This window comes from Aethalodelphis obliquidens, unplaced genomic scaffold (assembly GCF_003676395.1).
Source record: "Aethalodelphis obliquidens isolate GAN/ISIS:26980383/991018 unplaced genomic scaffold, ASM367639v1 scaffold49, whole genome shotgun sequence".
Taxonomy (NCBI): Eukaryota; Metazoa; Chordata; class Mammalia; order Artiodactyla; family Delphinidae; genus Aethalodelphis; species Aethalodelphis obliquidens.
Genome location: NW_020837993.1, coordinates 10982500 through 10994599, shown reverse-complemented (window position 1 = coordinate 10994599; position 12100 = coordinate 10982500). Strand labels below are relative to the sequence as shown.

The 12100-nt window shown below is 47.3% G+C and overlaps 1 protein-coding gene across 6 annotated transcripts in view; it reads left to right on the top strand.

Annotated features, from left to right (window-relative positions):
• Positions 1-12100, top strand: part of TTC23 (tetratricopeptide repeat domain 23) — a 110969-nt gene that overhangs the window by 79176 nt on the left and 19693 nt on the right. For all 6 annotated transcript variants that reach the window (XM_027083198.1, XM_027083199.1, XM_027083197.1 and 3 more), the window contains one exon: positions 10629-10756. In XM_027083198.1, coding sequence (XP_026938999.1) covers positions 10629-10756 — 128 coding nt within the window. The remainder of the gene's footprint in view (positions 1-10628; positions 10757-12100) is intronic.

Here is a 12100-nt window from a genome sequence, read left to right as displayed (position 1 = left end):
AACATGCCCATTTAATCCTAACAAGCCTTGGAGGCAAGATGACCTCCCATTTTACAAAGGAGCTAACACAGCCAGCTCTCCATACCACCAGCACCATCAGTCAATATCCTCTCTACTCATTGCTCTACCCAAGAGGGACAAAGCCCCAATCAGTGTAAGGATGCTCCCTTCTCAGACTCAGCTTCCACTAATCAGAAGACACTGGAAATGTCTATCACCTTGACACCAACAGGAAGAGAGTTTACTGAAGGCTTGAAGGCGAGTCAACACTAAGTGAGGAGGCTGGGCAGAGAAGCTGTCGGATCAAAACAGATGCTTGTGCAGAGGCAGCATGAAGCCCTGGAGCAGGGGCAGAGAGGCGCACCAGCCCTTGCCCCTAAGGCCTCAAGCCAACCATTGAAATGGGCACATCAGAAAAGAATCAAAGCAAAGAGAAACCACAGACTATTCCTACTGTGTTAACAAGCTTGAATGTGCTGCCGTGGGAATCTTTGTTCTCTTGGTGACAAACATGGGGAAGACTGTGAACAATGAGCTGTCCAGCTGGCATTTTAAGATAGTTTGTTCTGGCTCTTATCTGCTAAGCTCAGTGGCCTGGGCCCAGAGGGTACAGCCGTGTTCCATGCATGGACTCAGCTTCCCCGAAAAAGCAGGAAGGAGCGGGGTCCCCCACAGCCAGGAGCTGCAGTGGCAGTGGGCAGGCGCCTTCCCACCGTCTTTCAGGGGGCCTGGTTTTCATGTCCCTGCTGTCCCCTCACACACAGCCAATGCGATAATGAGAGAAGCCCACCCAGGGCTGAGGTTTCTCCAGGCCTCTGCTACCTCCTGGAAGGGGAAAGGAAAGGCAGGAATTTGGAATTTATCTTTGTCTGACAACTAAGTGGGGGACCAGCCTCCCCACCCTAGCTCTCACCCAGGCAGGACTCTCTGGCCTGGACTTTGGTCATTTGTGGTTCAGAAGTGCCAGCCAGATCTCCTGGGAGCAAATCTGCACCTTCCACTGAGTGCCAAGGGATCCACGTGCACGGGGATCTCAACTCTGCTCTCCTATGCTTAAACTAGTCTGTGCCAAGTACAGTTTGTTTGTTTTATAAAGAATCGTTAATAGGAAAAATTTCTCATCTAGGGATTCTCCATAGCCTACTTGCTAAATGTCCATTGAAGGCATTGCCCTCGGACAAACAAAACGCCACTGGCCAAGAAGCCAGTGTGTTTCAGGCTCCACAATCAAACTAATCCCTTTGCTCTGTGCCTTCCTGTATTCCTTATGCAGACAAAACTGCCTTAGAAGTCACGAAGGATTGTGATTGCATAAGGGCTCCCAATTCAGGCTTGTAGAATGTCACTAACCTGAGCCTGGCCAGCGTCCCGGAGCAGCCATAGACAAACTTGGTATTAACAGCTCTCCCAACCCTGCTAAGTCTCCAGGCATTGGCCTTGTGTTTATAACTCTTCTCCTAAAGGATATTAAAATGAAATGGGCTGAAGCCAAGTACATTTCAGTGTAAACCTCTGAGAGGCAGAGCCTGCTGAGCACGGGTGGCCTTGTTTGGAAGTGGCCCCATCTGTGGTGTGGGGTCCAGCAGGCCAGGGAGCTCTGTAGGTTCCAGAGACAGCAGAAGGGAATGGGTTATGCCCCTGCCCGCCTTGGGGCAGGGGGTGGGATCCCTGGCTATATGGACAGACTCATGGGCATGGGGTGCATTCCCAAGATATAACTCCCTATGCACGGATACGTATGTCTTCTGGGCCCCCACTTGTCCTGGCCTCTCCCCTCCTTTTATACAGTAGACACGAAATATGTAAGTATCTGAAGGTAGGCTCTGCATCTCCATGGAGTCTCCTCTTTTTTACCCCCCGCGATCACCGCTTTTCTCAGCTCTTCCTCTGTGGCCTGCTCCTCAGCTTGCCCCATGCTGGGCCCTGCCCCACCCGCAGCCTACTCCCTGCTCATGGGGTTACTGATGCTCCTTGAGCCCCATGTGTCTCAGAGAGACTGGAAATCAGACAGACGCACCCAGCTCCAGTGGGCTCCTGACAGGTAATGTGGCCACCTGGGAGCAGCCACGGTAAGGTGGTCTTTACCTTCCTGTGGCCCTCCTTGACTGCCTGTGCTGCCTCTGTCGCCCACCTCCAACCTGAGGCCTCCAAGTGGGGCTTGTGGTGCAGGCCTGCAGTGGGAATGAGTGTAAGCTGCTGCTGGCCACACCCACCCACCTCTCCCTTCCTCCTCACTATTCGCCTCTCCCTCTCTCTTCCTCCTCGGCCTTCCCACCCACCTCAAGTCCTGTGTGTTCTGAGAGATGCTTCCTCAGCTCCTACTCAGGGCCCGCTTCTTATTACAAAATGCCCAGCCAGCCTGAGCCTGGTGCCTGAGCTCCCCAAGCAGATGTCAGCTTCCATCCTGCTCAGTGCTCCACAGGCCAGGTGGGAAGGGGAAGCAGCAGAGAGAGAGCGGTGGGTGAGGCCAGAGAAGAAAAGGGAAGCCTCTTACCCTGTTTTCCACCATCATTAGTAGGACCCCCTCTCAGAAACCTCTGGAAGGCACCTTAAAGCACATCCCATGTAGAGGACTGGAGTCCAAGGTGTGTCCAGCGTCACGCTGGCAATTGGAGACAAAGCAAGGCCTTAGACAGAGGCCAGGCGCTGCCTACCTGACCACACTCCAGAGCCAGAGAGGTCGTGGCTCTGAGGGTGCTCTGTCCTCAGAGGTCCAGGGAGCCCGGAAGCCCCAAAGGTGGGGGCAGGTGTGGGCTGCAGGGGTTGGCAGCTCTTGAGACCAGCAGAGGAGTAGAAGGTGTGGCCTTTTCCACCCCAAGTCTGTGCTGTTGGTCTCTCTTCACCGAGGGACAACCTGTGGCAGAACTGAAACCTCACTGAGCTTTGCTTACAAACTGCCTTTCATCTTTGTGTCTGAGAACAAAGTCTGCGGCTTTATCCCTCTCCTAGGGAGGATGATGGGCTCTCTGATAACCACTATTATGAGGCTCTGGTGTTTCACTTTTGTGCTGGATAATAATTTACGTTCAGAACTTCTCAGAAACGCCTAAGTTATTTATACCCTGACTTGGCTTCAAAACATATTATTAGGGCAGCTTATGGAAATGACATATACTTCACCAAGACAAGCAACTGTGGCAATAGGCCTGAGGCGCTGGGCACCTGATCACTACTGGGTGGCCCCAAGTGGGACTCTGGGTGGTGTTGGGGGTGGAGGGAAGTCCTGATCAGCTTCCTGGTGGTGAGGACATTCAAGGCAGGCAGTGCCTATGGTGACTGAGCCCAGACCAGGCCTGTGGGCACCAGGCACTATGCAGACACTTCATGCACAGTTTGCTGTGTGAGCCTCACCCAGCCTGCCGCCATCTTGGTCACCTTACTCTACTGATGCAAACCTGCCCCCAGAGATGGCCATGGACTTCCAGGGACCACACAGCTCAGGAGCAGCAGGTCTACTGCTCCCGGATGCCCTGTCCAGGCCCTGTGAAAACATTCCTCTTGAAGGTGGCCTCCAGTGTGGACCACTGAGGGCCACGCAATGAGGAGTCAGCCTGTCCAGGGCTTCGTCTGTCCTCAGGCTACTCTGTGACCCCCACAAGGCTGCCGGGCAGCCTCAGGGCAGCTGCCTGTGCAAAAGCCCCAGGCAGTTCCCAGCAGGGTCTAAATGGGTTCAATCCATTTGTTCGCTGGATGATAGTGCTCCTCTGGGTTAATGCCAGGATAGGATTTGAGACTTTCCATATTCAAATTCCCTGGAGTCCTTAATGCTTTTGCAGTTAGTGCAGAGTACAGTTTCTGAAGACTTACAAAAGATAATTGTCACATTGTACACACAGGCCTCCCTCATAATGAGAGCTGTCCTCACTGTTCCAACTCTTGCCTTGGGACAGCCTCAAGAAAATGAGCCCAGGGTCACTGGAATTTATTTTAATTAAAAGCCTCCTGACCTCCTGGGTGCCAAATCGTAACCCCACATTCCTCTTGCTCTTTGAATGGAGCCCTGTTTTCTTTTGCCTGTATATGAACATACAGATGGAATAGAGTTTGAAGGGGCCTCCGGGAGACATTAAGCCACCTTGCCCGCTGGGCCACACTTACCCCCTCACCCTAACTCACAGACAGCCCCAACATTCTGCGGGAATGAAAATGGGAGAAGATTCATGGCCTTGGAACACTTGTGCCACTAGGGCTCAGATTTACAAGCTAAGTCATGCTCCTGTGCTTTAGAAAATGACCTCATCTCTTGCCGACGCCACCAGCATCAGGTTGCCGAGGCTCTTTGTGAACCCACACCCAACTTCAGGCACAAGGTCTGTGACAAGAAGTGGCATCCCACCCCAGGGGCTGTGACCTCCTGTCCCTCTGGAAACCCCACTGTCACTTGTGTCAGGTGGACCTCCTGGGGGATGCCCACTCCCAGGAGAACCAGCTCTGCTTCTTAGGGAGTCACTCCTTTGCTGTAATAATAGGACAAATTTGCTCTCCCCTCGAAGACTAATCATGGGATTCATAGTTCAGAAAGCTAATTTAGGGGCCTGGGGGATGGGGGAAAATAAGTCAGGGTCTTGCAATAAAAGAGCTTTCCTTTATCCCAGGTAAAAATAAAAGTGGTTTCAAATTTACAGACAGGGAAGACGCTCACAGTGTATGCCCTGGACCTTTCACTGTTCCCGAGCCCTAGGCTCTTCTCATATATAAGGGTCCTGACATGATGCCTGACATGTGGTCCGCTTGTATGTGACAATAGCTGTCAGAGACCCCCCCTCCCTGGCCTTGCCCCCCGGTGACTAGAGACCTCCCAGGAACAGAAATGGAAGAAACTTGGACCTTTTGAGAAGCTGAGGACTCTGAAACGGGGAAAGGGGAGCAGCAACCTTAGGAGCTGACCCCAGAGGGCAGATTCCCAGTCAGGGCCTGTCTCTGACGTCTCACCACAAAGCCTTGCTTTTTTCCACTTCAGTAGCCATGTAACCTTAGTTTGAGTAATAAATTCCTTCCTTCCCCCAACCCCTTCCTTCCTCCCTCACTTCCAGTCCCTCTTCCAGAGATCCAAATATGCTAACAAGCATCCTCTTTGGAAAATGTGACTAGGCCTCCCTGAGTTAGAGGTTTGAGCCATTTACACACGAGTATGAGTTAGGCCAAGGAGCTTCCTTTCTCCCAGCATTCTGTGAGATCAGGTAGACAATGGAAAGGGGCATCTGGCACTAAGCTCTATGGGACCAGCCGAAACGGGGTGGTTTTTTCGGGGGAAGGGGTGTTGGTCAGCATGTGACTGCCAGGGGAAGGAATACTAAGAGGTGGGAGAACTTTACCAGAGAGGGGCTGGAAAGGGACAAAGCGCAGCTATGTCCACCTGTGTCTGAGAGTCCAGCTCCTTACCCAGGAAAGGAGGGAAATGCTTCCCATCCCTTTTGATCTCTTCCTTTTTCTGAGCCTGGCACCACTTCTTCTGCAAAAGCCCAGGGTCAGAAACTCAGTTCTTACCTGTTCAGTCCCAACTCCTTCCTATGCCCTTTACAACTACAGGTCTTCAGAGCAAGGGCTCATGTCTGGGGAATGAGGCTGAGACTCGGAAAAGCTTCTACTCTTCAAGAAGGGCTCAGTTACATTCTTTGGTTAATTCCCAATTAGACAGAAAACTAAAATATCAACAGTACTCCATTCCTGAATAGACTTGTTAATTTTTAGACATGGAACATACATCTCTGTAATGCTTTTAGAATCAACAAAATAAGTGCCACATCATCCCCACATTTGCTGTCATCAGATTATCAAAGCAACCAAAGTTAATACATGGTCTGAACATTTAATCTGTAATATTTTCTCCCATGAGCCAGCAAGGACTAAAGAGATGTAACACTTTTCATGTACAGTAGTAAAACTTTCTCCTACCAAGAAAAAATTTGAGTAATACTCTAGAAATCCATCAGCTGGTCTGGCAGTGGATAGACCCCCATTGAAAGAGTGGAGCAGGGACTCCAGTTCAATAGACTCCTGTCTAGTCACAAAGTCTGGGGCCAGTCAGCACCGAGACCTCTCTGAAAGGCAGCACCTCCCAGCCTAATTCTCGCTTCTATCTGGCAACTGCCTAGACCCTAAGCAAAGTAAATCTTGCAGATAAATGAAACTTACTTGTTTTCACACCTAAGTTTTCTTTAGGTTGCCTGGATTTGACAGACACATTTGCCAAGTGTTTACTTCTCTCCTTTCTACAACAGATCACATGGGATGTACTTGAATCGTTTCTGGAGACCCACCGTGCTCATTGTGAATTTCAGGGCTGGAGCTCTTGAGGTGTACAGAGCCGTTTATCCGCACATGATCCCAGGCTTCTGTGCCTTTTGACCACTCTGTTTTCCAAGTGTTCCTGTCCTCTCCATGTCCATCTCTGCTTCCAGTGTGCCTGCTGGTCAGCCTAGTATGGATGAGGGAGGCCCATAGCCACAGTGATCGAAACTGTCCCTGAAACTAAAATGGTTAACAGTTACCGAGCACTGACTAGGTGTCAGGCACGTCATCAGTTGTGTGTGCATTAACCCATTTACTCCTTACAACAACCCTATAATGGAGGCGCTAGCCTAAAGGTTCCTCTTTGAGTGAAAAAGCCGAGGCCAACAATGGAGGCGCACAGCCAGAAGGCGGCAGCGCTGGAGCCTGACGCAGGCAGCCCCTGACCTGCAGAGCCTGCCCGCCTTCCCACTCACTGCCGCCTCCAGAAGCGACCACAGTCTGCGCAGGCCGGCCCCTTCCTTGCTCCTCCATGAATTCTGGAGCCCTGCGTTCATGGAGGCCTCTTTGGAAGCACCTGGCATTCACATCACAGTCTGAGAAAAACTAATTTGAGGGCCCACTCTTTGGAAGAATATCCAAATAGATAACACACTGTCCTGTCTAATCAAGAGAAATGGGGAGAAGGCACAAAAACAATATTAGAGATGAGAAAGGGAAAATAATCAAATACAGAGGAAGTCTAAAGAAGCCAAAGAAAACATCTGAGCTTTTTGCTCATGTGTATTTGTGCTAAACAGTACATATGAGATGTCCAAATGGAAATGTTAAGTAGACCATTGTATGTATGGTTCACAATCGTCCCCAACAAACTTTACGTACTGTCATGTGTCCCCGTGAGGTTTTCTCCAGTAGGCACTTCAGGGTGGAGGGGGGAGGTGTCCCACATCCCTGAGGGAGGAAGACAATCACATTTCCCTCTGCTAGAGCAGGGGTCAGCAAACTTACGGTCCACACGCTAATGCAGCTCCCCACCCATGTTTGTAAACAGTTTTCTTGGCACACAGCCAAGCTCCATTTCACATGTCACCTCTGGCTGTTTTTTTGCTGCAGTAGAGACCATTTAGTCCTCAAAGCCTAAAATATTTACCATCTGGTCCTTTACGGAATAAGTTTGCTACCCCTGTGCTGGAGTCCTATAATTTTTCCACTTTCAGGCTAGTTTCTACTTTATACACATTCTTTTTCTTATATTCTTTTCCATTATGGTTTATCACAGGATATTGAATATAGTTCCCTGTGCTATACAGTAGGACCTGTTGTTTATCCATCCTCTATATAATAGTTTACATCTGCTAACTCCAAACTCCCAGTCCTTCCCTCCCCCACCCCCAGTCCCCTTGGCAACCACAGGTCTCTTCTCTATGTCTGTGAGTCTATTTATAATTCATAGATAGGTTCATTTGTGCTATATTTTAGATTCCACATATAAGTGATATCATATGGTATTTGTCTTTCTCTTTCTGACTTATTTCACTTAGTATGATAATCTCTAGTTGCATCCATGTTGCTGCAAACAGCATTATTTCATTCTTTTTTATGGCTGAGTAATATTCCATTGTATATATGTACCACATCTTCTTTATCCACTCATCTGTCAGTGGACATTTAGGTTGTTTCCATGTTTTGGCTACTGTGAATAGTGCTGCTGTGAACATAGCAATGCATGTGTCTTTTTGAATTATAGTTTTGTCTGGGTATATGCCCTGGAGTGGGATTGCTAGATCTTATGGTAATTCTATTTTCAGTTTTACCTAAGTAAAAACAGTTTGGAGACAGAGCTTGCTAGGAATGCATATTTCTCTTTACGAAATGTCTCAACAGAATTCATTAATAAATGCTAATAGCTTCTTTTCAAAAGACATCTTAAGATTTTGTACTTATTCTATCGAAGAAATGGTCTGACTTCTTAGTATCATCCACATAAAATGAAAATGAACTATGTTTAAGACTTAGAGGAAACAAGGTAAGTGGGCTTTTCTTTTTTCCTAAGTGGTCCACAGTTTCCACCATCTGCCAGGCCCTCTGATGTTTTTTTCCGAAGAAAGAAATAACCCTGGGGGATCCTAGATGCTTCTTGCCTTCTACAGCTTCCCCAACATCCTCTCCTCCACCAGTGTTTTTTTGAGCTTGGCAAGACTCAGCATAATAAATTAATATGAAAAGGTGGAAAAGAATTAAGTGCTAGAAGTTTCTACACTGAGTAACAGTGAGGAACCTCCACACTGTTTTCCATAGTGGCTGCACCGACTTGCATTACCACCAACCGTGTAAGAGGGCTCCCTTTTCTCCACACCCTTTCCAGCATTTGTTATTTGTAGACTTTTTAACAATGGCCATTCTGACTGGTGTGAGGTGATACCTCTTTGTAGTTTTGGCTTGCATTTCTCTAATAATTTGTGATGTTGAGCATCTTTTCATGTGCCTACTGGCCGTCTGTATGTCTTCTTTGGAGAAATGTCTATTAAGGTCTTCTGCCCATTTTTCTATAGGGTTGTTTGGTTTTTTTGTTGTTGAGTTGTATGAGTTATTTGTATATTTTGGAGATTAAGCCCTTAGTTTCTACTTTATTGGTTCAGAATTTCCAAACCAAGGGAATTCCCTGGCTGTCCAGTGGTTAGGACTCTGTGCTTTCACTGCCATGGGCCTGGGTTCAGTCCCTGGTCGGGGAACTAAGATCCCACAAGCTTTGCAGCACAGCAGGAAGGAAGGGAGGGAGGGTGGGGAAGAAGGAAAAAAGGAAAGAAGGAAAGAAGGGAGGGAGGGAGGGAGGGAGGGAGAGGGATGTAGAACAATTTAAAACAAAAAAAGAACTTCCAAATCATGTAGGTGGTGCAGATTCAGCCCTCAAACATGTGCCTGCCTCACGTGCAGTGTCCCAGTTTCTTTCAGATGCTCTTTTTCTAGCCATGGCCTCTGGAGGGACAGCCTTGAGGCTTCTCCTTGGACCAGCGCAATTGTTCTTATCTCAATTTTAGGGATTCCTGGCTATATTGGTTTTCTTTTGCTGCATAGCAAATTATGGTTGTTTAAACACCCAGTTTAAGCTCACAATTCTGTCAGTCAGAAGTCTAGCATGGTAAGGCTGGTGTCTCTGCTCAGGCTAAAATCAAGTTGTCAGCCAGCTACATTCTCATCTGGATCATGGAGTCCTTTTCTAAGCTCATCCCTGTTATTATCAGGATTCAGTTCTTTGTGGTTGTAGGACTGAACTCCCCATTTTCCTGCTAACTGTTGACCTCTCTCAGCTCCTATGGGCCACTCTTGAGTCCTTGTACCATGGTCCCCTCCATCTCAGCAATGGAGAACCTCCTTTTCAAATCCCTTTCATGCTTCGAATCTCTCTGCCTTCCTTTTCTGCCTCCAACTGAAGAAAACTCTGTTTTTAAAGGGCTGGTGTCATTAGGTTATGCCCAAGGGGTAATCTTGCTTTCTCACAGTCAACTGTGCCATATAACATAATCTTATGACAGGAGTAATATCTCAGCATATTTATAAGTTCCACCCATAATCAAAGAGGAGGGCATAATCAAGGTTGAGGGTCATTTGGGGACATCCTAGAAATCTGCCTATAACACTGGATTTTTGCAGGGAGCCCCATTCCAGCTTCCTACCACACAGAGGCCTCAGGCTTCATCTCCAGCCCTACTCAGGCTTATCAAACCCCATCTTGGAATACAGTACACATTTTTCCTAATCCCCTCGTGGATCATTCAGCTTTAGCTCCCCTTCCCTGCTTTGGCTTTTAGTTTCCTCTTCATTTTCCATACCTGAGATTTTTCCTTTTTTTGCTTTCAAGATTTGCAAATATTTCAAATATTTTTGTTATATTATAACCAGTATGCTTAAGTGTTTGGAATGGTTGAGGTTTTTGCTTCAGCAGCGTGTCAGCCATATTTTCCAGAATTTTAGGGTTATCACGCTACATTCCAAGATTACAGAGTCCACTGAAGTCAGTGGATCCTTGGAGTCCTAACCCCAGTGAGGAGCAACCAGAGTTTTACAAAGAATTAATGGTTAATCAATCTGAAAATTTAACATGTGTCAGGTCTAGGGGATAGTTTCCCTGTTTGCATTAACTTTGCTTACTGTATCACTGGGAAAGGGAAGATGTATGAAAACCAACGAAAATAAATTGCAGTATCTTTCTGAGAACTAGACCCTGTCTAATAAAACAGTCAGATTAATTGACAAAAGACAGTTTCCTTAACTGGGTTATCTTGTCCAATTACTTATTATTTTCATATCATTCACCATGACTAAACACATAGTTATTCTGTTTCCATTTCAAATCTGCAAGCTGTTTTCAAAATTGTTGTTGTGATGCTTTTCTTCAGATGTGGCTGAGCAGTATTTTCAAGATAGCATGGCTAATCTTAAGGATGCTGAAGGGATAGGAAAAGCCAAATTTCTTTCAATTCAAGATGATTATTGCCATTTTCTACAAGTCACTGGACAAAAAGAGGTAAGTGAGTTTGGACCACAGCTGACTAGTTACCTTGGCGACCCAGTTGATATCCAAAGGGCTACTCCTGCACTCTGAAAGCATTAAGCATCTACCATGTGCAAGGCATGTGCCAGGCTCCACGGGGAGAGGGATAAATAAAGCCAGGCAGCCACTCTTGGGCAGCTCCCAGATATTCGCTCTCGGGAAACAAAAAAGTTCATGAGAATGTAGATGCCATGTCCACCTGCAGAGTATCTTAAAGGACTAGAAACCTTGAGAACCCACTGGAGAGACTCTGCTTACCGCAGCCTGTGGTTCTGGCTGGCATAGAGGGTGGAAGTTAGTGTGTCTAATTCCTCTCTTACTATCTTAGCTAATGGATGAAAGTTGCATATCTAATAAGAACTACACAGTGCAGAAGTTATGGCTCACTGTCCGTTGAACCATACAGGCATGTTTTCCATGGCTTGTAAAAATGGAACCAGACCCAGAATTTATATTCATTGGTACTTAAACCCTTGGGAACTTATTCCATAAAAAGCCTAACAACTACCAGATACCCACATGCTTCATTTATACAGATATTTTTTTCAACTCTAACCTGTCAATGGGACCTCCCTGGTGGTCCAGTGGTAAAGAATCCGCCTTCCAATGCATGGGACATGGGTTCGATTCCTGGTCAGGGAACTAAGATCCCACATGCCATGGGGCAACAAAGCCTGCACACCACAACTACTGAGTTTGCGCGGCTCAACAAGAGAGCCCACATGCCGCAAACTACAGAGCCCACGCACCCTGGAGCCCGTGTCACAACTAGAGAGAGAAAACCTGCATGCTACAACTAGAGAGAAGCCCACGCGCCGCAATGAAAGATGCCGCATGCCACAACTAAGACCCGACGCAGCCAAATAAATAAATACTTCTTAAAAAACAAAAAACCTCTAACCTGTCAAGGCAAGTCCTTGAGATGAAAACCTTTTTATTTCCTCTGCTTTTATGTAGACCTTCTCCCCGACAGCTCTCTCCTAACCCTTAATCCTTCACCCTTCTCTCAGTTGATGTGAGCTTAAGGAACATAGGTTTTTAATCTAGATGCACGAATGTTCGTCGGGCCAAAGTCGGGCTACAGTAACCATAACAAATGGAGTTTCCATATTTTTCTGGATCACCCAACCAAGTAGAGAGGGGCCTTCCAGTGGCCTCAGATTCCAGAACATCTCTAGAAGTTCTATGTGGAGTGCTCAGGGCAGAGATCTGAGGGGAATTCTGCCCCCATCATGCCTCACCCCTTCCAGCTCATCAGTCATTTTTACCTTCAAAATGCCCCTTGAATCCATCCATTGGTTGCCATCTCCACCTCTG